Source organism: Seriola dumerili, unplaced genomic scaffold (assembly GCF_002260705.1).
Source record: "Seriola dumerili isolate Sdu_G_001 unplaced genomic scaffold, Sdu_1.0 BDQW01000398.1, whole genome shotgun sequence".
In the NCBI taxonomy this organism is placed as follows: Eukaryota; Metazoa; Chordata; class Actinopteri; order Carangiformes; family Carangidae; genus Seriola; species Seriola dumerili.
The window spans coordinates 48,239-72,651 of NW_019174653.1; the positions used below are offsets into that span (position 1 = coordinate 48,239).

Below are 24,413 nucleotides of genomic sequence, written 5' to 3' on the forward strand. Positions count from 1 at the left end.
ATTATTATTATTATTATTATTATTATTATTTTCTTTTAAAAAAAAATTGCTTTTTAATGAGCATACAAAAACACATACAACCTCTCCACCCACACACATACAGAGTAATTAGTGTGTGTGTGTGTGTGTGTGTGTGTGTGTGTGTGTGTGTGTGTGTGTGTAGGCGTTTGTCCAGCTGGGAACCCCGGAGGACGCAGAGATGCTGGTGAAGTATTACAGCGTGAACCCCCTGAACATTAAAGGAAGACCCATCCGCCTCAACATCTGCACCAAGTACAAAACGCTCACGTGAGTTGAGAGCACCGGACACCTGTTACAGTCTTTACAGCAGGTTTTAGTGCTCACCTGAAACTCACAGGGATCCGGCCAATAAAATAAAGCTTGACTTAAATTTTATTCCTCCGCCCGGCGACAGTCAGAGCAGCAGCCATTTTATTTTCGGGTTGTCCGTCTCATTCTTGTCAACAGGATATCTCAGAAACGCCTTGACGGAACTTCTTCACCTTTGGCACAAACATCCACCTGGACTCAAGGGTGAACTGATTAGATTTGTGGTGGGGGGGGGGGTCAAAGGTCAGTGTGACCTCAGAAAACACTTTTTAGCCATTACTCAATATTTTCTCTGACTCTGGATAAACAGGATGTGACCTGGAACTAGTCTGATTGGCAAAGGGATACGACCAAAAGGACAAACTTAAAGTTTAAAGTTTAGTTTTTCTTAAATTTATTGTGAAAGGTTCACAGGTTCCTGTGTGAACTGGATTGTTCGGCTTGACGAAGGAGAGCAGGAGAGAAACGAGAACGATGAAGCTTTTACTGAAGAACAAAAAAAAGGAAAGAATCCACCCCTCAGAGGAGAGTGGATCCTCACATAGAGGAGGTGCACAGATGTATACTCCTCATTCTTAGTTATAGTCTGAGCTATAACTCAAACCTGAACACAGAGACGTGATAAACAAACACATTCACTTAGAAATCAGAGAACAAGTCTCCAGAACTTCATAGAGAATCCTCCTGTTTTTAAGTGTCAGGACACAGTGATAGTACATCATGATACACAGCTGATCACAGCTGATCACAGCTGATCACAGCTGCTGTGATAAATCTACTGATAAATGGTGATAAGCAGGAAGCTGTAGAAATGTACTGACACGTTTCTGTTTGTGACAGTGTGAACCGGAGACAGGGGGGATCTGGAGACAGTCGCAGCCAGAGGAGCAGCGGAACGAACGCCTCCTCCTCCTCCTCCATCTCTGGAACCAGGACCTCCTCCAACTCCAGGACCTCCTCCTCCAAATCCTCATCCAGCTCCAGGACCAGAGAGGAGGAGAAGAAGAAGGAGGAGGAGGAGAACAGAGGGAAAGCTGAGGAGAAACCTGCCGTAGAGGAGGAGGAGGTGTCCGGAGTGATGGAGGGGGAGGACGGAGGGGAGGGGGAGGGGGAGGAGCAGGAAACGGATGGAGGCACTAAGAGGGAGGAGCCTGAGAGGGCGGAGTCTGTGAAGGAGACGGTGGAGTCGTCTTCAGGAGACGTTCAGGACGAGCAGGTGAGAAATCAGGAACAAGAACATGGAGGATCTTCTCAAATGATTTCTGAAACTTAATGTGTGAAACAATCACAGGTTTCAGACAGTGATGATGTCACTGATGACACACCTGGACATCAGTGCGGGACTGAAGGTGAGGCCAGGCAGGGGGCGGAGTCAGAAGGCATGACGGAACCAACAGAAACTAAACCTTCGACTGAAGAACACGAGAACAAAGACGAACTGACGGCAGAACCAGGGGAGAGTTCAGAGGCCGAGGAGGGAGCTCCGCCCCCAGACGAGGTGAGGCGGGGCTTGATGATGAGTCATAGACCGGTGTTTTGTTTTTTTTTGTTTGTGGTGTTTATGATTGTTGTTCTGTCAGTTTGATCAGGACTTCCTGGAGAACATGGAGGACTTTGTGACGCTGGATGAACTCGCAGAGGAAGAGGACGACGAGGATCTCGAAGACTCTGACGCCATCGGTACCTGATCACAACACGTTAACATGACGAACTGAGTTTTAGTCCACAATAATAATTATATTAATTATCAGAGAAATGAAAGTTAGACTCAGAAGTGAACATGTTTCAGTGGAGATGATGATGATGGTGGTGATGATGATGATGATGATGGTGATGGTGGTGATGATGGTGATGGTGGTGATGATGATGATGGTGATGATGGTGATGATGGTGATGGTGGTGATGATGATGATGGTGATGATGGTGATGATGATGGTGATGGTGATGGTGGTGATGATGGTGATGGTGATGATGGTGATGGTGGTGGTGATGGTGATGATGGTGATGATGATGGTGATGATGGTGATGATAATGATGGTGATGGTGGTGGTGATGATGATGATGATGATGATGATGATGATGGTGGTGATGATGATGATGGATGGTGATGGTGGTGGTGGTGATGATGATGATGATGATGATGATGATGGTGATGGTGGCGGTTTCTGTGTGTTTAAATGAGACTTGAACTAATGTTGATCCTCTGTGTGTTTGTGTCTCCTCTGCAGACAACACAAGGAAAGGGGTTTGTATCTTCTCTTCATGTCACGTTTTATTGTTCCTTTCTCTTTCATCTTTCCTCTTGGATATTTTTTATTTTATTATCAGCAAACACTCGTGATAACATGTATATGATGTTACGAGAACGCAAAACATTCAGCATGAATTTACATTATAGAGACATAAAAACAGGAATTGTTTTTTGCTTAATTATATATAAAAAATCTGACAAAGTGAGAAGGAAAAAGAAAAGTGGGGAGAAGGAGAATCTGACAGTTTTAATGATGTAGAGTGAGAAGATAAACACAGCTGATATTGACGCCCTCATCAGGTGATTCTGAGACATCGAGGGTGAAGACCTTAGAATAATCAAGAGAGAAACCAGGAGAAAAACTTACGTATAAAATACATCCGTAAACGTATAAATACAGACATGTAAGAAGAGACGGATTGGAACAAACAATCATATTCACAAATAAAATAGTTATAGTAAGTCGTAATGAATTCATCATTTTGTTTCAAATATTTTAATTATGAAGGATCCACTTGTATAGAAAACCACAATCAGAGATTCAGTGCTTCTTACATATAATCAGACAATAAATCTGAACATGTAGGAGAAAAAAATTATAATAAAACAGAAAAAAGATTTAAATCAGAGAAAACATTGATTAAACCAACAGGACGTAGAAAAGATAAAAAAAGGTACATAAACAACTGAAGTAATTAAAGTTACAAAAGCAAAAGTGCAATATAATGCATAAGAGTAAGAACGAACATGGCAGAGTTAGTGTGGACATAAAGAGTAATACAGTCATATTCAGAGCCTCTATAAAGTCATAGTTTAGTACTTTGTTGTTGTTTTGTTTTTATATTGTGGTAAAAGGTTAAAAACATTCAGAAAAGCTGTTTGTTATTTTCTATAAAGCACAGACTCTTCAGGTGTGATGCTCAGACACTGGTTGACACGCGTCTGCTCGTTGATTTCCTGTTTCCTCAGGGAATGAGGGTGGTGAACATCGTGGGCTTCAGACGAGGATACAACTTCCTCACCGAGCTGCTGGGACTCGCCAAACCTTTTGGGAAAGTGGTGAAACACCTGGTGCTGGACTTGAGACCTGAGGTAGACCGGACGTTACCCTGCAGTGTTTTATAGCATTGTAGAGTCTAATCCTCCGGGGTTGAAACGCTCACTGGGCGTCTGTTGTAGCTCATCGCCTCCACACTGTTTCAGACGGAGCCAAAAACACCAGGAGAAATAAATTAATAGTAATTATGTGAAAGTTTTTTCATTTTTCCTGTTTTCATTAGTTGTTTATTTTGGCCTGAAGCTTTCTGCTCATTAAAACAAGCCCCTCCCCTTCTCTCCCCCGATCAGGCGTACCTTCAGTTTGCCACAGAAGAAGAAGCTCGAGCGATGGCCAAGTTCTACAACAGTAACGTGACGGCGTCGGTGTGCGGTCGACCGGTCAGGGTCAGTCACTCCATGACCTACCCCACCATCCAGGTGAGTCACAGCTGTTTGACTCCAGGTGGTTTAAAGAAACCAGGTCTCTGACTGCTGATCTGTGATTATTAAAACTTTAAAGTTTAGACGGAACAGAAACGATTAGTCAATTTATCGATTCATTCATTTTATCAAACAGTTGATTGTTTGAATGATTTTTCAAGCAGAAATGTTAAAGCTCTGTTCCCGCTCGTCCACTGTGAAGTTTGAACTGTGTTGGACAAAACAAGACATTTGAAGACGTCACACTGGACTTCAGGAAACTGATGGACATTTCCTGATATTTTTTAACAACCAATCAGCAGATTAATCAATAATGAAAACAATGGTTGGCTTCATCCTCAGTTTAGACCATTATTGTGCTTTCTTCAGTATCTTTTAGACTAATTATATTTTTGGATAGTAAACTCCAAAGAGTGACCTTTGACATCCAGAGACCAGTTCAGGTGTGTCCATGTCCTCATGACGTCCTGTCTCTTGTCCTGTCAGTGCGGCTCCAGCAGGGTGGTCTACGTGGGTCAGATCCCCAGCAGTAAATACTCAGACGAGGCCGTCCTGAAACTCGCCGAGCCGTTCGGGAAAGTCAGGAAGTATTTCCTCAACAGGATCAAGAAAGAGGTACGGAACCAGGACTGGACCTGGACCTGAAGACACTGCAGAGATCAGTCTGTCTGTGTCCTCAGTGTCTCAGTCTGATGTCTCTGTCCTCAGTGCTTCATTGAGATGGACAAAGCCGAGGACGCAGAGAGAATGGCTGAAGATTGCAAAGTTAATCCACCAAAGTTCAACGGGAAACGTCTGGTGGTCTACGTCAGCAGGAAGTACAGACAGCTCAAACACGGGTGAGCTGAAGGTTTTATATGTGTGTGTGTATATATATATATATATATATATATATATATATATATATATATATATATATATATATATATATATATATATATATATATATATATATATATATATATATATATATATATATATATATATATATATATATATATATATATATATATATATATATATATATATATATATATATATATATATATATATATATATATATATATATATATATATATATATATATATATATATATATATATATATATATATATATATATATATATATATATATATATATATATATATATATATATATATATATATATATATATATATATATATATATATATATATATATATATATATATATATATATATATATATATATATATATATATATATATATATATATATATATATATATATATATATATATATATATATATATATATATATATATATATATATATATATATATATATATATATATATATATATATATATATATATATATATATATATATATATATATATATATATATATATATATATATATATATATATATATATATATATATATATATATATATATATATATATATATATATATATATATATATATATATATATATATATATATATATATATATATATATATATATATATATATATATATATATATATATATATATATATATATATATATATATATATATATATATATATATATATATATATATATATATATATATATATATATATATATATATATATATATATATATATATATATATATATATATATATATATATATATATATATATATATATATATAAAGATAAGATTAATTCAGTTGTATACACACGTGTGTGTGTGTGTGTGTGTGTGTGTGTGTGACGTCTTTTTGTTTTTCTTCAGACATCGATGTCCGACCACAGTGAAGAGAGAGAGCAGCAGCAGCATCTCTCCAACTAAGCCCTCCAAACACCCCGAAGAACCTGCAGCCAAGAAATCCAAGCTGGAGAAGAAACTGGAGGAGAAGGAGGGAGAGGAGGAGAAACTGAAGGAGCAGGAGGAGGAGGAGGTAGAGATGAAGAGCTCTGAGCTGAGTGGAGGTGAAGAGAAGAGAGAAGAAAACGCAGCAGAGAAGAATCCTGAAGTTTGTGATGAGAAACTGAAGAGCAGCGAGATCGAGGTGAGTCAGAGATCGATGGTTTAAACCAGCGGTTGGCACAAATGAGAAGTTGACAGCAGATTTTACTTTCAAAACCTATTTATTGTCTGGCCAAGTTAGCGTCACTGAGTTGGCTAATAAGTTTACCTTTTCTCCGGTAATTCGCTGCCTTATTCCTCACGACTACACTTCTCTGACTCTGACCTGGTGCCTGACGTGACGTCACTTTCAAGGCCGCGCTCTCGCGAGTAATTAACTCCAATAGGATCCCCCAACCCCCCCACTCCCTCCCTCCCCTCTCCTCTCCTCCCCCCGCTGTTGCGCTCATCATCACACAGGCTGTGCTGTGAAGGTGGAGAGATGTGGCGGTGGTGCATCTGCGACAATAAAAAAGAAAAAAAAGAAATTTGAAGGCGTGGCGGCTGTGATTTAGCAGTGGCGGGTCTCCACTGCTAAATGAATGTAGAGGAAACACTGCGGAAACAGAATGCAGATGAGCAAGATGGTGGCTTGTGATTCTACTCACAAAGATGATCATATGATCTTTTTACCAGATGAAGAGTAACAAACATTTTTATCAATATCTTAAATTAGCCTTTGATCATGTTGTGGCTGCATGTGATGGGTTAGAAACAAGTTCAAAGGTCAGAGGTCAAACTGACTCGCCAACCTCTGGTTTAAACCAACAACTCTCCACTGTTATGTCACTGTCTGCTCCTCTCAGCTGCAGGAGGTGAAACAGGAGGAGGAGCAGGTGGAGACATCGATCAGTCAGAACGGACAGACTGAGGCGCCCCCGCCTGCTGAAAACAAACCCACCATGGCGTCTCTGCCGCTGCGCCCCTACGACCCCGACACCCCCATCGGTGAGAAAAGACGACTGAACAGATCAAATAAGTCTTTTATTGTGAAAGGTTCACAGGTTCATGTTTTTGTTTTTATCAATTTAGGACAAAAAAGTGTGAATATTGAAATATTAAACATGATTTAATTGTTTCTTCAATAAAAACTGATCATTGATGAAATGTTTGTGCAGGTGTGGAACACGTGAAGATGGGTTACTACTGTCGCGTTTGTTTCCTGTTTTACTCCAACGAAGACACTGCGAAGAAAACACACTGCAGCAGCCAGACGCACTACGACAAGCTGCAGGTGAGACACCACACCTGAGACAAAGCTCCGCCCACATCACACCTGAGACATGTGGTCAATAATAATGAACTTCATTCATACAGCACCTTTCAAAATAATGCACCAAATTCTTTACTAAAGAAAAACAACAAATGAACAGTTTCAATAAAATAAGAGAATAAAAGTTAAATAAACAAAATACAATAAAATAAAGAGAAAAACAAACAAAAGTTAAAGATGTTATTGATCAGATGTTATTGATCTTCAGGCAGGGAGATGAGTCACAGCTGTCTGATGTGATAATGTTTCTTTGTTTCAGAAATATCTGGAGAAGGAGCAGATGAAGGCAGAGAAGAAGAAAGGGAAGAAGACGACGTCATGAAGACACCATGAGTTCATCCAACCATTTTACTTTGTAGTTTTTCTTTAGTTTGAGGTTCAGACGACGCGCACTGATCACCGAGGAGCTTCAGCTGTAAACACGTCTCCTAGGAAACAGACGGAAGCTGAAAGACTTTGTGTTACAGAAGGTGACGAGCTGCTGAGTGGATGGACAGTAAACAGGAAGTCAGTGAATCCATCACTCATGTTTTCTCCGTCCATGTGGAGAGTCGTTGGTGTGAAAGACAAACGAAAATTAGTGAATTTTTTTTCTTCCTTGAAATGATTCATTAGTCATCCACCGAGCTGCTGGTCAACTTTCAGTCAATTGACTCATTGATTATCTGTTCAGTTCTAAATGAGACATTTGAAGAAAATTACATTTTTCATTTATAATTCAAACATCGACTGAGAGTAAAAACTTCACCAGCCGTTTTCAAACTGACTGGATTTAACTTTAACAGTGCAGTGTTACAGGAGATGATCACACACCAACAGCTGTTTACGTGGCCGTACTGACGTGAGCGCTGGATTAAAAGGAACACTTCAACATTTTGGGAAATAATCTTTAACTACTCTCATTAGCTTAGCTTAGCATAAAGACGGGAAACAGCCTGAGGTAAATATCTCCTTCCTGCGTTTAGGAGGAGGACCTACGTGCTGGAACTATTTCTTCACAAACGGTGTATCCTTCCACAAAGTGCCACTCCACAGAAGTGCTAGGTGGATGGATACACTGTTTGTCAAGAAGTAGTTCCAGCAGGTGATTGTTAGTGAATGTGAATTTTCATCCTGATACAGAACAAACTGAATGTGTTGAATTTTTATGTTGTTTGTTTTATAAAATAAACCAGTTTCTTTAAATTAGAATCTTTTTAATGTTTGATTTATTTGACTTTTTCACTTCAACAGAAACAAATCAACGTTAAGTATAAAGTAGCAGCTTTAATTTTTAAATCGGTTTTAAACCCTCTACTCTGCCTAAGTGTCAGTAAACAAAAACAATCAGACATTTTGCTCACAGTCTGACGTCACTGCTCAGGACTTCTGGGTAATGTAGTCTTTAAAACTGATAACTAATTGTAAACATAATCAATTCGACTTAGTTTCAGTGTCTGATGTTTTTTCACTGTTGAACAGATTCAGCTCGTCCACGGATCCTTCCCCGTCTTCTCCTGAAAAAGTAGAGACGTTTCATTCAAACCAACAGTCGACAGATGTGAAGCAGATGTGACGACTATGAAACACAAACTGAAAATAAAAAGATTTAATGAACCAATCAGCTGATGTGAAAAAGAGCCGACATCATCGAGATTCATTTAAACTGAACATTGTTGATATTTGAGTTGTCAAACGTGTTCAACACATTTTTTTAAACTGAACTTGACGTGACGACAGATGGTGAGTTTTCAAACGTCGCTGCTGGTCTGGACGTTTCTCTGAATACATTTTAAAAACTGTGTCTGTCCAAATACTTATGGACCTGACTGAACAGTTTCAGACGTTCGTTCACGATCGTCTCTCAGAGCTGAAGCTGCGGCTCGTTACCTGGTACTTCCTGTAGTGCGTCGGGCTGCTGCAGTGCTGCAGCTTGGCTTCGTCCTCGTCGGCGTAGATCACCTGACACAGGTGACAGAAGTAACCGACGACCGGCCGAACGAACTCTGTTCCTGCAGAGAACAAACAAACGGGATGAGGAGACAGCGAAATAATGTTATTAAATCACACGTTGAGTCGTGTGGCTCTTCTCTTTCTGCAGTTTATTTTCTTACCGACAGGTTTGGTGGGTCTCTCTGGTTCTGCAGCGCCCCCTGCAGGTACAGGCTTTTGTTCCAAGTCCTGGAGACGCTCGTCATCATCGGGTTTCTAAAAACAGATCATGGATCATTAACGAGCTCCTTCCTGTATCAAACCACAGCTGTAATCCACAGAGTAATTTAATATCCTGTCACACACGGAACCGTTCACTGATTTGTTCTCTACAGGAAAATGATAATAATCAACTATTCTGATCATTGTTTCAATCTGTTTGTTTCTGTCAGTGAAGTGAACATCGATTGGTTTAGACAAACTGACACCTGAAGATGTCGCACTGAACCAATCAGTGAGCTCACAGATGGGTCCGGCCCACCTGTCTGTTCAGTGACATTTCAGAATTTGGCCAATTACAAGCATTTCTCTAAACGCAGTGCAGCGTCTGTTCAATAAGAGCTGACTGGTGTGTTTTCTGGTAACAGCTGAATTTACTGACTGGCCCTGCTCTGCATGATGTCACACGTTCAGCTGCTCTGATTGGTTGAAGTTCCAGAGGCCTTTTGTTCTGTGAGCGTTGATGAGATCAGGTTCATTTTCACCGTTTCCTGATGTTTGAGACAAAACGATGAACTGATGAATTTAAGGTAAACACAAGAAACTTGTGCTACAGAAAATGGAGCAGACTCAGTGAATAGCTCCCTAAGCTTAACATCCTAAGTCCTATGATAAGTATTAATTCAGCTACACAGACTAATGAGCAGTGATAACTAACATGTCTTTGGGGTCATCAGGTGGGAACCTCCTTTCACCAGTGTTTCGTCTAGTTGGTCCCACGACACCTCCAGGAGGCTAGACAGTGATCACTGGCGTCCCAGAGTCACTCCCCTAATGCCAGCCATCACTGCTCCTCACACCACCACTATTTTCTCCTTTATCTTGCCTATGCTACCACACACAACATCATCAACTAGGGCAAAACACTCTAGCAGATTCAGCAAACAAACTCCCCTAAACAGTTCTGTTCTGTTGTGTAGGACTAGATGTTTTTGTTTTTTTTTCCCAGAAAGTGGCGGCCAGTTTAAATGAGGGAGGTAGAGTCAGGGAGAGATGCCTTGTTGGGCTAAACTCTCCCCCGCCGGATTAGGCTGTGCTCTACCTCCCCCTACTCCCCCACTCTCCAAGATAATACAACTCACCATACAACTCACCTAAAACAAACAAACTCACCTAGACAGTCAAAGACACACTACAAACCAATTCAAAACAATACAACAAACAAACAAACAATACAGGCCACCTCACCTGGACTGACCGCATGGTCTCAAAGAAGCTCACACAGGCCACACCCCCCATTTAAAAACACTTCCTCTTCCTTGATTTCTTCCTTGCTTCTCCTAAGAGTCTGTCTATCCTAAGTGCTCCCCCTGCTGGGCCCCCAGCTACCATTATTTCTTCTCATCCAAATCCACCGACTGGATCTTACTGCCTCATCTGACATGTCTTTTACTATTTTCCTCACACTCTGTCCACTTCCTCCTAACTCCCTCACCAATGAAACAACAGACCTTGCTACAAATCCTCTACATCCTACTTCTACTGGACAAATCCTAACTTTCCATCCTCGCTGCTCTGCTTCTGCCCCTAACTCTGCATACCTGAGCTTTTTCCTTTCATATGCTTCTTCAACTGAAGCCTCCCACGGAACAGTCAGCTCTATGAAATATATTCTCATTCTACTCCTAGACCACAAGACTATGTCAGGCCTTTGCTGTAACTGATCAATTAACAGGAAATAATCAGCTCACTAACAGACTCGTTATAAAACTAAAACCTGAGAGCAGGTTAAACTCTGAAGAGGAGCAGCAGTGACCTTTGACCTCAGAGACTAAATCAGGTCCTCAGGTAATCAGTCGCACCTGTTGGGTTTGTGGTTTTGGAGGATCTGCAGCAGAATCTGGTCCATCTGAACTCTTCTCTGGACTCCGATCAGCTGATCCCTCCTCTGTCTGTGGACCCTGATCAGCTGATCCGTCCTCTGTCTGAGGACCATGATCAGCTGATCCCTCCTCTGTCTGAGGACCATGATCAGCTGATCCCTCCTCTGTCTGAGGACCCCGATCAGCTGATCCCTCCTCTGTCTGTGGACCCCGATCAGCTGATCCGTCCTCTGTCTGTGGACCCCGATCAGCTGATCCGTCCTCTGTCTGAGGACCCCGATCAGCTGATTCGTCCTCTGTCTGTGGACCCCGATCAGCTGATCCGTCCTCTGTCTGAGGACCCCGATCAGCTGATCCCTCCTCTGTATGAGGACCCCGATCAGCTGATCCCTCCTCTGTATGAGGACCCCGATCAGCTGATCCCTCCTCTGTATGAGGACCCTGATCAGCCGATCCCTCCTCTGTTTGAGGACCCCGATCAGCTGATCCCTCCTCTGTCTGAGGACCCTGATCAGCTGATCCGTCCTTCACCTCCAGATCTTCCTTCAGGGTTCCTTCAGACTCGTTCCCGTGCTCTGGACTCGTCTTTGGCAGCTGCTCCTCCTCTGGAGTCTTTTTGGACACCGAGTCTTCGTCTTTGGTTTTATGACTGGATGACTCTTTATCTGGTGTCGTTCTACAGGTTTCTGTTTCTGATGTGGTTTTGGCGGGAAACCCCTTTCCTGGAGTCTTGTTATTGGCTGATTCCTTGTCTGGACTCCCTCTGGAGACCGACTCATTTTCTAAAGAGTTTATATCAGTTGAGTCTTTATCTGTAGACCTCTTGGATCCTGACTCTTTATCTGGTGTCGTTCTCGAGGTTTTTTCTGATGTGGTTTTGGTGGGAAACTCCTTTACTGGACTTTTGCTATTGGCCAACTCTCCCTCTGGAGTCTCTCTAGCAGCTGATTCTGTCTCTGGTGTGTTTGTGACGTCCTGCTCTGGACTCTCTCTGGACACGGACTCCCTCTCTGTTGACCTCTTGGATTCCGACTCTCTCCTGCCCTCAGACTGGCGGCAGGTCTCGTCTCTGTCCGACGTTCTGGATTTGCTTCGTCTCTCGCTCCTCCTCCTGCTGCTGCTTCGACTCCGGCGCTCGCTCCTCTTCTCTTCATCCTCGTCCGACTCAACCTCCCACCTACAGAGACACAAACTCAGGGTTAATGACCACACAGGACACGGTGAAGACACGGTGAAGACACGGTGAGGACACTGACCCGTTGATGAGTCTGTGGTATTTGTGGGAGATGCGGACGATGAGTTTGGAGCCGTGGAAGACGACGGGTTTACAGCTGAGCTCCCGAGCCGCTCTCAGAGCTTCTGACGGTCTCGACATCTCAATGAAACCCTGAAACACAATGACACACAAACACTGAGGACCAAAGAAAGACCAGGTCCTGAAGCCATGAGACCGAGGTCACATGATCCAACAGCTCAGTCTGAGGTAGAACTCAATCGACAACATGAAGTGGTCAGTTTCCAGTCAGAGTAGTTCCAGGTTACATCCCTGAGTCAGGTAAAATATGAACCGTCTGTGTGACATTTGATCATAATTGCCGTTTCAAGTCTTGAGTAATGGCTAAAAGAGTGTTTTGTGAGGTCACTGTGACCTTGATCTTTGAAACCAAAATCTAATCAGTTCATCCTTGGGTCCCAGTGAATGTTTGATTGGTAGTTCCGTCAAGGTGTCACTGAGATATCGTGTTCACGAGAATGAGGAGACAGACGGACGACCTGAAAACAAAATGGCTGCCGGCTCCGACTGTCTGTGTGGAGGGAAAATTAACTCTCTTCTCTAACCTCTCGGCGTCGGCGGATCAGGAAGTAACGTGCCGCCGTCCCGAAACCTCTGACCAGTTTGACGAAGTCGGCGTCGGTGTAGAAACGCTGCGGCAGGTTGGTGAAGTAAACCACTCTGGTGGACGGAGGCTGAAAACAACAAGTAAACAACAACAACAACAGATCAACAAAATGTCCAACCAACGAAGAGTTATATCACCAGTGACACTGACCTCAGGTTGACCTCTGACCTCAGGTTCATCTGTGACGTCTGGAAACAGAAGAAGAAGAAACAGACGCAGAGTTAAAGAAAACTGGAAAAGGTCAAAGGTCACATCACCCCCTCCCCTCCATCAGTACCTGGGTCATCAGACTGGTCCTCTTCCACTTCATCCATAATGATGCAGTCCTCCAGGTCCACTGGGAAACCTGGTTCCTCCTGACGACCAGAGACCAGAGGTCAGAGACCAGGACACACAAAGACCAGAGGTCAGAGGTCAGAGACCAGGACACACAAAGACCAGAGGTCAGAGGTCAGAGACCAGGACACACAAAGACCAGAGGTCAGAGGTCAGAGACCAGGACACACAAAGACCAGAGGTCAGAGTTCAGGATGTGAAGAAGATGCTAAGATCAGAAAACATGATCCCAGTATGAAACTGGATCCACTGGGAGTTGAAATGGTTTCTCTACCTCTTCATCCTGAGTCTCTGCTGCCTCTTCTGGTTCTCTGGTGGTTTCTGATTCCTCATCTTTTTTCTCCTCGTCCTCCTTTATCTCTTTCTCCTCCTCCGTCACTAGTTTCTCCTGATTGTCAGTCTCTCCGTCCTTCACTTCCTTCTCTTTCTCTGAAAGCAGACGTCACAGTTTCTTTAGTTTTTGTCTGTTTGGATTTTCTATCTTAAAGTTTTGATTTTTACCTTCTTCAGGTGAGTCTCGTCTTTCTGCTGATCCACTGTTTCCCTCCACAGCCGCCTCCGCCTCCTCTTCTTCTTCCTCCTCCTCCTCAGCATCATCCAGATGTTCCGCGTCTTCCTCTTCCAGATTCTCTCCGTCCTCTCCGATCACCTCCATCCCCTCAATGTCGCTGTCATCCGCAGACGACCTGCAGGTCGTTTCATGAGACGTTTACTAACCTGCTCAGAGCTGGGAAATCACTGAACTTTATACATGTTGTAGGCCTGATGACGAACATGAGAAACTCACTCTGCTTCTTCTTCACTCTGCTCGTTCTCTGCAGTCTCAGGTTTGGAGTCTCTGACCGGAGCTGGTTCAGGATCAGTCCTGGACTCAGAGTCTGGACAGAACACAGTCGACCCTCATCAGTACACTTATGTAATAATCATTCCAAATAATATCCTGAATTAATCATTGAACATGATCAGAAAATGGTTGATTGATCAATTTAAGTTCTTTTAAATCTCTCTCACCTGGTTTCTCTGGTTCCTCCGTCTTTTCTCTGGACCTGTTCTGCTTGGACGACCCGCTGCTGGATTTATCTCTGGATCTGGACCTGGTCCTCCTCTCTCTGCTGGATTTATCTCTGGATCTGGACCTGGACCTCCTCTCTCTGCTGGATTTATCTCTGGATCTGGACCTGGTCCTTCTGTCTCTGCTGGATTTATCTCTGGATCTGGACCTGGTCCTCCTCTCTCTGCTGGATTTATCTCCGGATCTGGACCTGGTCCTCCTCTCTCTGCTGGATTTATCTCCGGATCTGGACCTGGTCCTCCTCTCTCTGCTGGATTTATCTCCGGATCTGGACCTGGTCCTCCTCTCTCTGCTGGATTTATCTCTGGATCTGGACCTGGTCCTTCTGTCTCTGCTGGATTTATCTCTGGATCTGGACCTGGATCTCCTCTCTCTGCTGGCTTTCCCTCCTTCCAGCTTCCTCTCCTCCACTCTGTCTTTACTGCTGCTCCTCCTCTTGGTTTCAATCTCCACCTCCTCTTGACTCTGACTCCTCCTCCTCTTGGTTGGGGGCGCATCCTCTTCTTCCTCATACCTCTTGGCTGACGCTACCCGCCTGCAGGAGGAGACAAACGGTAGAAACATCACTATCAATCAACGATCCATGGACCATAGTCAGCTGATCGGCGGCTTGTACTCACATGAGGCTCTTGTATTCTCCGGAGAAGGAAACTTTGAGGAAGTCGCTGTTGATCCTCAGAGTGTTGGAGGAATAATAATCCACCAGCTTCTGAGCGTCAGGAGCATTTTTCATCTCCACAAATGCCTGAAAAACAGAAACATGAAGAGGAAGAACTTTCTGTTTCCAGGTGGAAAGTTTTACTTGTAAACGTCTTTCCATTCCCTCCATCTTTAACTGAATCACTTCTCAGATCCTGATCCTGATTGAACGTTTCTATTATGACCTTTGACCCCCAAAATCAAATCAGTTCAACCTTGAGTGAATGTTTGTGCCAAATTTGAAGAAATTCTTTCAAGGTGTTACAGAGATACAAAATGGCCGCCTGCTCTGACTGTCACCGGGCGGAGGAATCAAAGCTAGATCTTTACAGGTCTCTCTCGACTCAATGGATAAGACCTATGTCTCACAGACCCTCATTAATTATATTAAGGATTTAGATTTAACAGATAATCAAATGAGCAATGCAGTTTCTGTAAATTATTTTTTCTCTTTTTTAAAATCATTATAATGAATAAACGCCAATTTGTATAGATTACCAATTGTTAAGGCAAGAGGAGCATTAATGTTTTATTAAATTTCATCATGTTAAAATGTAAACAGAGATCTCACTATAGACGGCAGGAACAGAGTGTAGAGCGGTGGGCCGAAGCGTTTGATGACGCTGATCAGATCCGATTGGCCGTCTCCTCCTGTCGGCGCCGGAGTGAAGCTCACCACCTGAGAACTCTGCGGGAGAACAGACAGAACACATCTTATTTAGTTTATATGTTAGCACTAATAAGCAGGTATAAGTGTCTGTGCTCACCATGGCTGGCCTGTTAGCTTAGCTCATTAGCAAGCTAATTAGCCAGCAAATGAATAAGACTTGGGTTAGCCTTTAACCAGCTGTGCTAACGATGCTAATACAGTTACTATACCAGTTCCTAACACGCCCCTCCTCTTTGACCATATTTGGCTTAGCTGGTAGTTAGGGGGCGGAGTCAGACACTACCAAGATGGCGACAGTGGAGCAGCTCACTCTGAACTTCAGAAACAACATCACAGTTTTGTGTTTGTCCTGAGTGGTTTTTTTATTTTAAATGAAGCAACGTTAATAAACGTTTTGAGTGCGATCAAAGATTCAAAAGCATCAAAACGATGGAGAAAATATTTGATGACGTCAGTTTGACCATGAGAACAGAGGTCGACCACTTTAAGACGTATTTATTGTGAAGCACATTTTTAGGCAGTTGCACACGTTAGCTTTCTGCTGTTGAATGTGGACCCCCGACGTAGGGCGCCGATAGACCGGATCGATCCCTGACCTGCAGAGACCCAAAACCAGATCAACAGTCTCCATAACTGCTTCTTACTTCATCAGTGTTTCTGAGCTCGCGGGTGGAACCAGATCCTTTCTGTGACTGATGAGTGTGTACCTGGAGGAAGTTGAAGGTGTTGGAGATGCTGAACTCGATCTGCTCTCCGTTCACCGTCGGAGGATAGTTGACGTGGAACTTCACCAAGTCCTTGGCTTGATCCACGGAGCCCAGCTCCACGAACGCCTGCAGGGTTTCAACAGAGGTCATCGTTAACAATCATGACGGCTTCTGTCTGTCTGTCTGTCTGTGTGTCTCTGTGTCTGTGTGTCTGTCTATCTGTCTGTCTGTCTGTCTGTCTGTCTGTCTGTCTCTCTGTCTGTCTGTCTGTCTGTCTGTCTCTCTGTCTGTCTCTCTGTCCGTCTCTCTGTCTGTCTCTCTGTCTGTCTCTATGTCTATCTGTCTGTCTGTCTGTCTCTATGTCTATCTGTCTGTCTGTCTGTCTCTATGTCTATCTGTCTGTCTGTCTGTCTGTCTCTATGTCTGTCTATCTGTCTGTCTGTCTGTCTGTGTGTGTCTGTGTGTCTGTCTGTCTGTCTCTCTGTCCGTCTCTCTGTCTATCTGTCTGTCTGTGTGTCTGTCTCTATGTCTATCTGTCTGTGTGTCTGTCTCTATGTCTATCTGTCTGTCTGTCTGTGTGTCTGTCTCTATGTCTATCTATCTATCTGTCTGTCTGTCTGTCTGTCTGTCTGTGTGTCTCTGTGTCTGTGTGTCTGTCTATCTGTCTGTCTGTCTGTCTGTGTCTGTGGGTCTGTCTGTGTGTCTGTCTGTCTGTCTGTCTGTCTGTCTGTCTGTCTGTCTGTCTGTCTGTCTCTATGTCTATCTGTCTGTCTGTCTGTCTGTCTCTCTGTCTGTCTCTTTGTCTCTCTCTGTCTGTCTCTCTCTCTGTCTCTCTCTCGTCTCTCCTCTTGAAACAGGAGAATGAACAGGTGGAATCAGACTGAGTGTTCAGGTGTGTGTGATAAACCAGGTGGACTCACCAGAGATGGAAACATGAGGATCTTGACGATCTTTCCGAACGGCTCTGTCAGTTTCCTCAGGTACGTCTCGTCCACAGACTGAGCGGGAAACTTCACACACACCACTTTCCCTTTCTCTGACGCCTGAGAGGAACAAACACAGAGAGGTTCAGAGGAGGAGCAGCTGAAGGGAGTGAAGTCGAAGCTGCAGCTCTCTCGCTCGGTCTTTACCTTCCTCTGAGACGGTTTGTTTGGCTGCAGCTCTGTCGACACAGAGGAAAGAGACGTTAGTGTGAGAGAAGCAAACAAGGATCGAAACGCTGTCAACAGCACTGATGCACAATGAGGTCATTTACTTTGGCTCTGATTGGCTGTCTGTGGCGGCCGGGCGGCTTTTTCTTCATCCTTCCTCTTCTCTGATTGGTTGTCGGCCCTTTAATGACAAAATTTTTATTTAGGACGTTGTGTTCAGGACAGTGACACATGAAGACAAGAGCAGGAATCTGTTCAGGAAGATGAAGATGATGATGATGATGATGATGATGATGAAGATAGTTGTAGGTGTGCAGCACACTGACCTGTTGACCGTCTCCATGCGACAGTCCCAGTTAGGAAACCTGAAGAAGAGACGGAGTCATGAAACTGAAGGAGGCCACGACACAGACCTGAACTGACCGCACCAGCACTTCCTGTCAGGGATCGTTGGATTATCAGCCTGGCTGATTATCGGTGGTACTGTGCAGCATTTTACGATCATCGGTATCGTTATTTTTTTTTTAACCAGTAAAATAAAGAATCTGTGAGTAAATGTGTTACTGCGTTACATCTTAAAGGGGAGGGGTCAAACATCTGATTTGGTGATAATAATAATAATATATGATAAAACTATTACATTAAAGAGCATCTTTAGGTCACCTGGGGAATCAGTTCACAGGTGAGAACAGCGTGCACCAGTCAGGCTCTCTTACAAATATTGTTTGTTTTCTCTCTCTTTTCCGTGAAGCCGTTCTCTGATGTCGACTTTCTTTAAATCCTTGATCTGTAGTTTTCATTTAAATGTAAATACAGGTAAATACAGATCATATGTTTATAACCCATTCTGTTGACAGCATTAAAAAGTCCTCTTTGTTTTGGGGGGGTTGTTGTGTCCCTAACACTGTTGAACCTAAACCTACGCCTTTGGTTTAGAGGCTGGAGGAACAGTGACGCTGCTTCAGCTGTTGTTGGTGTTTGGATTGAGGCAGTGAGGTGTGTTTGTGTCAGACAGGTGACACTTTGCTGGGGGGGGGGACTCACTGCTGCAGCAGGCCGAGCTGTCCGTCTGCATGCTGCGTGCCGTTGATGTGTTTAATCCAAACCTGAAACACAAACACAGGAAACAGATGAATCCGTCGCTCTGCTCCAACGCTCCGAGGAGGAAGCCTGAAAATCAGCTGAACACAGACCCCTCCCCCCTCGCTGAGCCCCCCCACCACCCCCAGACTCTGCAGAGAGAGGATCGAGGAGGACAGGTGTACTTACCCTCTCTGACAGCACAGTGATATCACACAGAGAGCACGAGTACGGGAACACCTGAGGGGACGTCCCGTGGAAGTCCAGAGTTTCTTTGGGGGAGGGCATGGAGGCGGCTGCAGCGTGCCGGCTGCTCCTGATGGAAGAGGTTTCAGACCGGCGGTGGCCCCCCCGAGGTTGAGGAGCTGACCTGTGATCAGCTGACCTGTGATCAGCTGATCTGCGCTCGGAGAAATGGGAAGGACGAGTTCTTTGTCCCTGTCCTGGCGACCTGAAAGAGGCTCGGTCCTGAGAGGAAGCTGAGCTCGTGGCTCTGCCGGCCTTACCGTACACAGAGGGTCCGGGTCTGTGGTGGAAGTCCACCACGTACATGGAGGATGAAGATGAAGCTGATGATGATGATGGTGGATGATGGTCTGCTCTCACAGAGCTGCTGGTTCTGGGATTCCCCCAGCGGTCCTGGACCTGCTCAGATGGAAGATAACTGGGAGCGACCTGGTCCAGTGGGTACTGGACCGGCTGGCTGTGGAGCTGGTCCCAGTCTCCGCTGGAGGAGGTAGCGGCGGGTTGACGGGTGGAGCTGGGAGGATAAGAGGAGGAAGAGGAGGGAGGAGCGTTGGGAGGGAAAGGTTTGATGGTCCCTCTCTTTCCTTTGATCTGTTTGAGGACATGAGGCAGGGACTCCACGGTCAGGACGTCCTCGGGCAGCTCGGCCAGCAGAGACAGGTCGCTGGGCTCCAGACCGCAGCTACTCAGGATGCTGAGAGCGCCGTCCTGCGACCACTGAGCCGAGCCTCTGGAGGACGAAGACGACCGGTAGGACGAGGGGTGGGACTCCTGAGGAGGCGGACTGTAAAAGTTGTGGCCCGGTGAGGCGTGACGGAGGTCCGAGGAGCTGTAAGGTCCAGGATCAGGTCTGAGGTCAGTGTCAGACGCCGTCCGTCTGTACGGGTACTTGTGAGACATGACGGGATGAAGCTGTGGAGAAACGCTCGCGGCGTTTCCTGCAGACAGAAGGTGTCAGGGAAGACAGCAGATGTAAATAGTGACTTAAAGACAGACAGGAAGTTTGAGGACGCGACGTCCTGAGAGAAAATATTTCAGCTGGAAACATGGAAACTGAGGAGCAGCAGCTGTTCAGGTCTGTGTGCCTCTAAATAACAGAAGAAGAAGAAGGTGACGCAGGTTTTAGGGAAATGAAGAGTTACCTTCATGAAAGGAAACAGCTGTTCAACATTCAACCAGAGAACTTGACGAGAGACGTCAAACACACAGGTGACAGGTTTAGTTAGTGCTGGTCAATTCATCTCATTTTATTTTCAACTACGATTTTATCTTCCAACGATTATGAAAACAAGATTATCGAGATAAAACGATTATTGTGCCACATCCTGTTTCACAACAGGTTTCACCCCCCTACAAAAACCTTCCCCGCATCCTCTTCCTGGTTACGTCTCGGCGTCTTTAGCGACATTCGTAGGACAGCGCCATCTTGAGTTGGAGTTTTCAGTCTGTTGGTGCAATGCACTAATTTTACAACATAGTTGATCTTATTTTTATATTATATATTTAATTGCATATGTTTAGAGATCATATATATATATAATATTTTTCTCATTTTTTATTTGTTTTTCTGTTGAATTGTATTTAAAGTTCGAGAAAGTCCACAGTTAAAAACACAAAGATCTTTTAAAATTCAGTAAATGCATTGTGTTTCCAAAGTTAATGAGCCATCGTATTAAATAATCATGATTATGATTTTTGCCATAATCAAGGAGTGCTCGGTTTAAAACTGAAACTATTCAATTACTCCTCAATATGTGATTATTATTTCCTCATTTAAGTGTTTTGTTTGTAAACAAATAAATTTACACTCAGTTTTGTAGCGTTGACGACGTCCCCAAAAGAAAAATGTGATTATTCACCATTTTCTGACCAATGATTAATCAAGAAAAAGTTACAGGCAGATTAATCGATGATTACAATAATCAATAGTTTCCGCATTAATACAGATGTTGCATTAAGTCCTGTGAATTTTTGGACTATTTTCTCTCTCCCATATTTTCTACATTATTTCTGAGGCATCATCGTCTCTGTGTTTTAAAGCTGTTTCCTTCTTCTCCAACTAAAAGAAAATCTGCATCCCAGTTTTCTGCCTCTTTTAACTCGTCTTCATCCAACGAGTGGAGCTGCAACAATCAGTGGATTGATCAATTAGTTGATCAACAGAAAACTATTAAACTATTTTGATTTGTTTAGTTTTTTTGCAACTGCCGACACACTGAAAGTGAATGCTCAGACCAAAACATGAAAACCTTCATGACTTAAACAAAGGAACCAAAAGTTCAAATACATTTTCTTCTTTACACTTTGTTTTCAGCTCTATACACACGCAAATACACTGCACACTTCCTCTTACATTAAACACTTTGTTCAAGACTCGAATCTTCAAACTGCAAAACACACCTGAAATTTGCACCGCCCACACACACACACACACACCTGAAAACACAGACCCAGGGAGAGGAAGAGCCCCCCCCCCAAACCCTCACAGACTTCACTGAGGTCCCCTGGCCAGTGACTGAGTGTGAGAGGCTGCAGTGGTGTACAGAGGTATGGGAAAGCACTTATACCACGTTACCTTAATGATGTCAAAACATTTGCATTCATTTCAATGGTGGGTTTGGGACTTTTATTTTTCATTTTTATTCCCTCCCCTCAGCTCCAAGTGTTCTGACTCATTTGGCTTGTGTGTTGAGTTTTCAGCCAAATTCTGACATAAGTGTGTAAGCAATCACAAAAAAACAGTACTGCTTTGACTGCTCTTTGATGTGACCTCATAAGTATTTATTTATTTACAAGTATTTATTTATGTGTATAAGCAAAAGCAATTTAAAAGTGCAATTTTAAACTCATCCTGACATATCTTTTTTTTTTTTTTTTTTACATATTTCCTATTTATGTATAAATTTATCTTGTTTATATATATATATATATATTATTATCTTACTCAGTGGCACAAACACAGCAGCAGAGCAGGACTGATGGTTTTCTGAGCTACAAGCTGACAGAATGAGGACGTGTTGTGTTCAGTGTCACTGCTCTGCTGGTTAATAATCAATCGATCAATCAAGACTGTGCTTCTGTTACAATATCAGCACCAATGTGAAGATCAATAATCACAGAGAAGCAGAGCTACAGTCATTACCGGTGTCCCAGCAGAACCTGCTCCGTGTTTCACGTTTAAAACTGTAAGAAACTGTATCAGAAGTCGGCTAACAACATTAGCTTACCGAGCTAACAGTTACCTAACTGACAGACAGTCGCGAGCTTACCTTGAATCAAACACGGAGCGGCTTCAGATGAAACACGTGGGCTCCTGATGATGACGTAAAAACTTAATGTGTGATAAAAACGTTTATTAACGAAGAAAAAGTGCAGAGAATCGAACTGCTACTAACAAGCTAGCAGCTGTCTGACGTCACCTTCTTCTTCTTCGTCTGTTTCATGAGGGTTGGTGAATAAACATTTGGCGCTTTACCGCCGCCTAGTGGTGAGAGATAACGATAATAAAAAATTAAATAAATATGAATTTAATTAAATGTTAAAAATACATTAAATTAAACAAATAACATTGAATAAGTAACAAATGAATAAATAATAAATTTAAATAAAAATGAAATAAAATTCATCAAAAATAAAATTAAATAAAATGAAATCTAAATAGAATTAAATTAGATACAATTAAATAATTAACATAAAATCAGGTAAATGAGAAATTTGTATCTGCAAAATAAAAAACTCAAAACACAACTCTAAACAACAAAGAAATGAACAAGTCTGTTGCTACAAAATAAATATATTAATAACTAAGAGTTAAAAAAGAAGAGAAGAAAATCATTTTAATTGAAAAGGTTATGTGTAATGACTTTTAAAAAATGAAACTCATCAATAATTCTGTTCTGAAATGAACAAGTATATTTATAAGTGTATTTGAAGATGTTTGCACAATGTGTCTGAAATAAAAAAATGTAGCTGATTTCTCTAAACGTCATGACCAAGTGAACTTAATCATAATCAGTAAACTAAAGAAGGGAAAATATCTTATTCAAGTACTGTCTTCAAGTCTAAGAGGGAATATCAGGGCCTGATACATTTTTTTTTATTATTTTGATATTAAAGTCATGATATTTTGAGAAATAGATCATAATAATATAGTAATGAAAACATCAATCAAATTCCAGTATATTTATGTGATATATTAATATGTATGGATGATTCTGAAAGATTTCTTTGGGAAAGTAGAACCCAGACATGTTTGAATGATTCGTGTTGTTCTCCTGTTCACCACCAGGTGACGCTGTAGGCATATTTTTTAATATGGTTCAACCCTCAGTACCATCCATCATCAGTTTCTCTCTGTGAAAGAAAAGAAAAAGAAGAAAATAAATGTGATTGAAACATCAGGACAGAGTCGATATAAAAAACAAATACACATTAAAATACATCAAAAAGAAAATATTAAAATGAATGGAGCAATGATCTCTTCAGCTTTACATCCGACTGTGACGAGAAACACTGAAAGTTATACACAGTGAAAAGCCTTTAACTGTCATATTCATCTGCCTCTAGAATAATAATAAACTTTATAATATAATATAATATAATATAATATAATATAAATGTAGACAGGTGTTCTACATAAAAACGTCATTGACATCCCACAATCCCTCTGTAGTTTTCCACAGATAATTTAACATGATTTAACATAATGAAATTGTAGCTAAAAGAAAACAATACAGAAAATAAATGAATGGAAAGAAAAAGAAAAAGAAATCTTAAAAGTGAGAGAAAAATGAAAAGATATAAAGGTCGAAAAGAATGAAAAGTAATTTTGCTAAATAATGTCCAAATGCATTTATTTATACCTGAAATAAATGAAAATAAGAGATAAAATGTAGTTGTTGACAAAATAGTCTCAGCACAGGGTCCATTTAGTATCTGTACTAGAGCTTTTAGGGCTATTACATGGACTTCCTCGGCAGATGGAGGTTGCTGGATGTTTTTGTGATCACTTTTAAAGACTTCTCGTGTATGTTGAGATTGAAAGATACAGTAAATATTGTGATATAAATATATTAATATATATATTAAATTATATTAAAAGTAAATGTTGAAAAAAGAAATGAAATGAAATAAAGGACACAGTACAATGACTAAAGAAATGATCACATGAATAAACTGCAGAAAGAAGCATCTGTGGAACCATGTTACAGAAATATAAAGTATGAATGAAGAAAGAATAAAATATTAGTAAAGTTAATTGTATTAAATGA

General features: G+C 42.2%; 2 protein-coding genes across 2 annotated transcripts in view; one reads left to right on the forward strand and one right to left on the reverse strand.

Moving 5' to 3' along the window:
* Nucleotides 1-8,456, forward strand: part of LOC111233519 — a 35,797-nt gene extending 27,341 nt beyond the window's left edge. The window contains exons 23-35 of the mRNA XM_022761349.1: nt 164-288; nt 1,171-1,546; nt 1,622-1,828; nt 1,911-2,010; nt 2,559-2,575; nt 3,551-3,673; nt 3,929-4,057; nt 4,547-4,675; nt 4,769-4,899; nt 5,822-6,098; nt 6,802-6,943; nt 7,114-7,229; nt 7,528-8,456. Coding sequence (XP_022617070.1) covers nt 164-288; nt 1,171-1,546; nt 1,622-1,828; nt 1,911-2,010; nt 2,559-2,575; nt 3,551-3,673; nt 3,929-4,057; nt 4,547-4,675; nt 4,769-4,899; nt 5,822-6,098; nt 6,802-6,943; nt 7,114-7,229; nt 7,528-7,590 — 1,935 coding nt within the window. The 3' untranslated portion in view covers nt 7,591-8,456. The remainder of the gene's footprint in view (nt 1-163; nt 289-1,170; nt 1,547-1,621; nt 1,829-1,910; nt 2,011-2,558; nt 2,576-3,550; nt 3,674-3,928; nt 4,058-4,546; nt 4,676-4,768; nt 4,900-5,821; nt 6,099-6,801; nt 6,944-7,113; nt 7,230-7,527) is intronic.
* A 73-nt stretch (nt 8,457-8,529) lies between these two features.
* Nucleotides 8,530-22,458, reverse strand: LOC111233520. The gene is given in 22 exon segments (XM_022761350.1): nt 8,530-8,764; nt 9,138-9,259; nt 9,362-9,455; nt 11,261-12,458; nt 12,538-12,668; nt 13,121-13,249; nt 13,333-13,370; nt 13,460-13,538; nt 13,793-13,947; nt 14,020-14,204; nt 14,306-14,396; nt 14,530-14,970; nt 15,061-15,125; nt 15,211-15,335; nt 15,861-15,977; nt 16,667-16,792; nt 17,587-17,709; nt 17,899-17,998; nt 18,144-18,182; nt 18,862-18,923; nt 19,087-20,081; nt 22,413-22,458. Coding segments are annotated over 21 exon segments (4,410 nt in total). The 5' UTR covers nt 20,044-20,081; nt 22,413-22,458; the 3' UTR covers nt 8,530-8,731.
* Between the last annotated feature and the right edge of the window lie 1,955 nt (nt 22,459-24,413).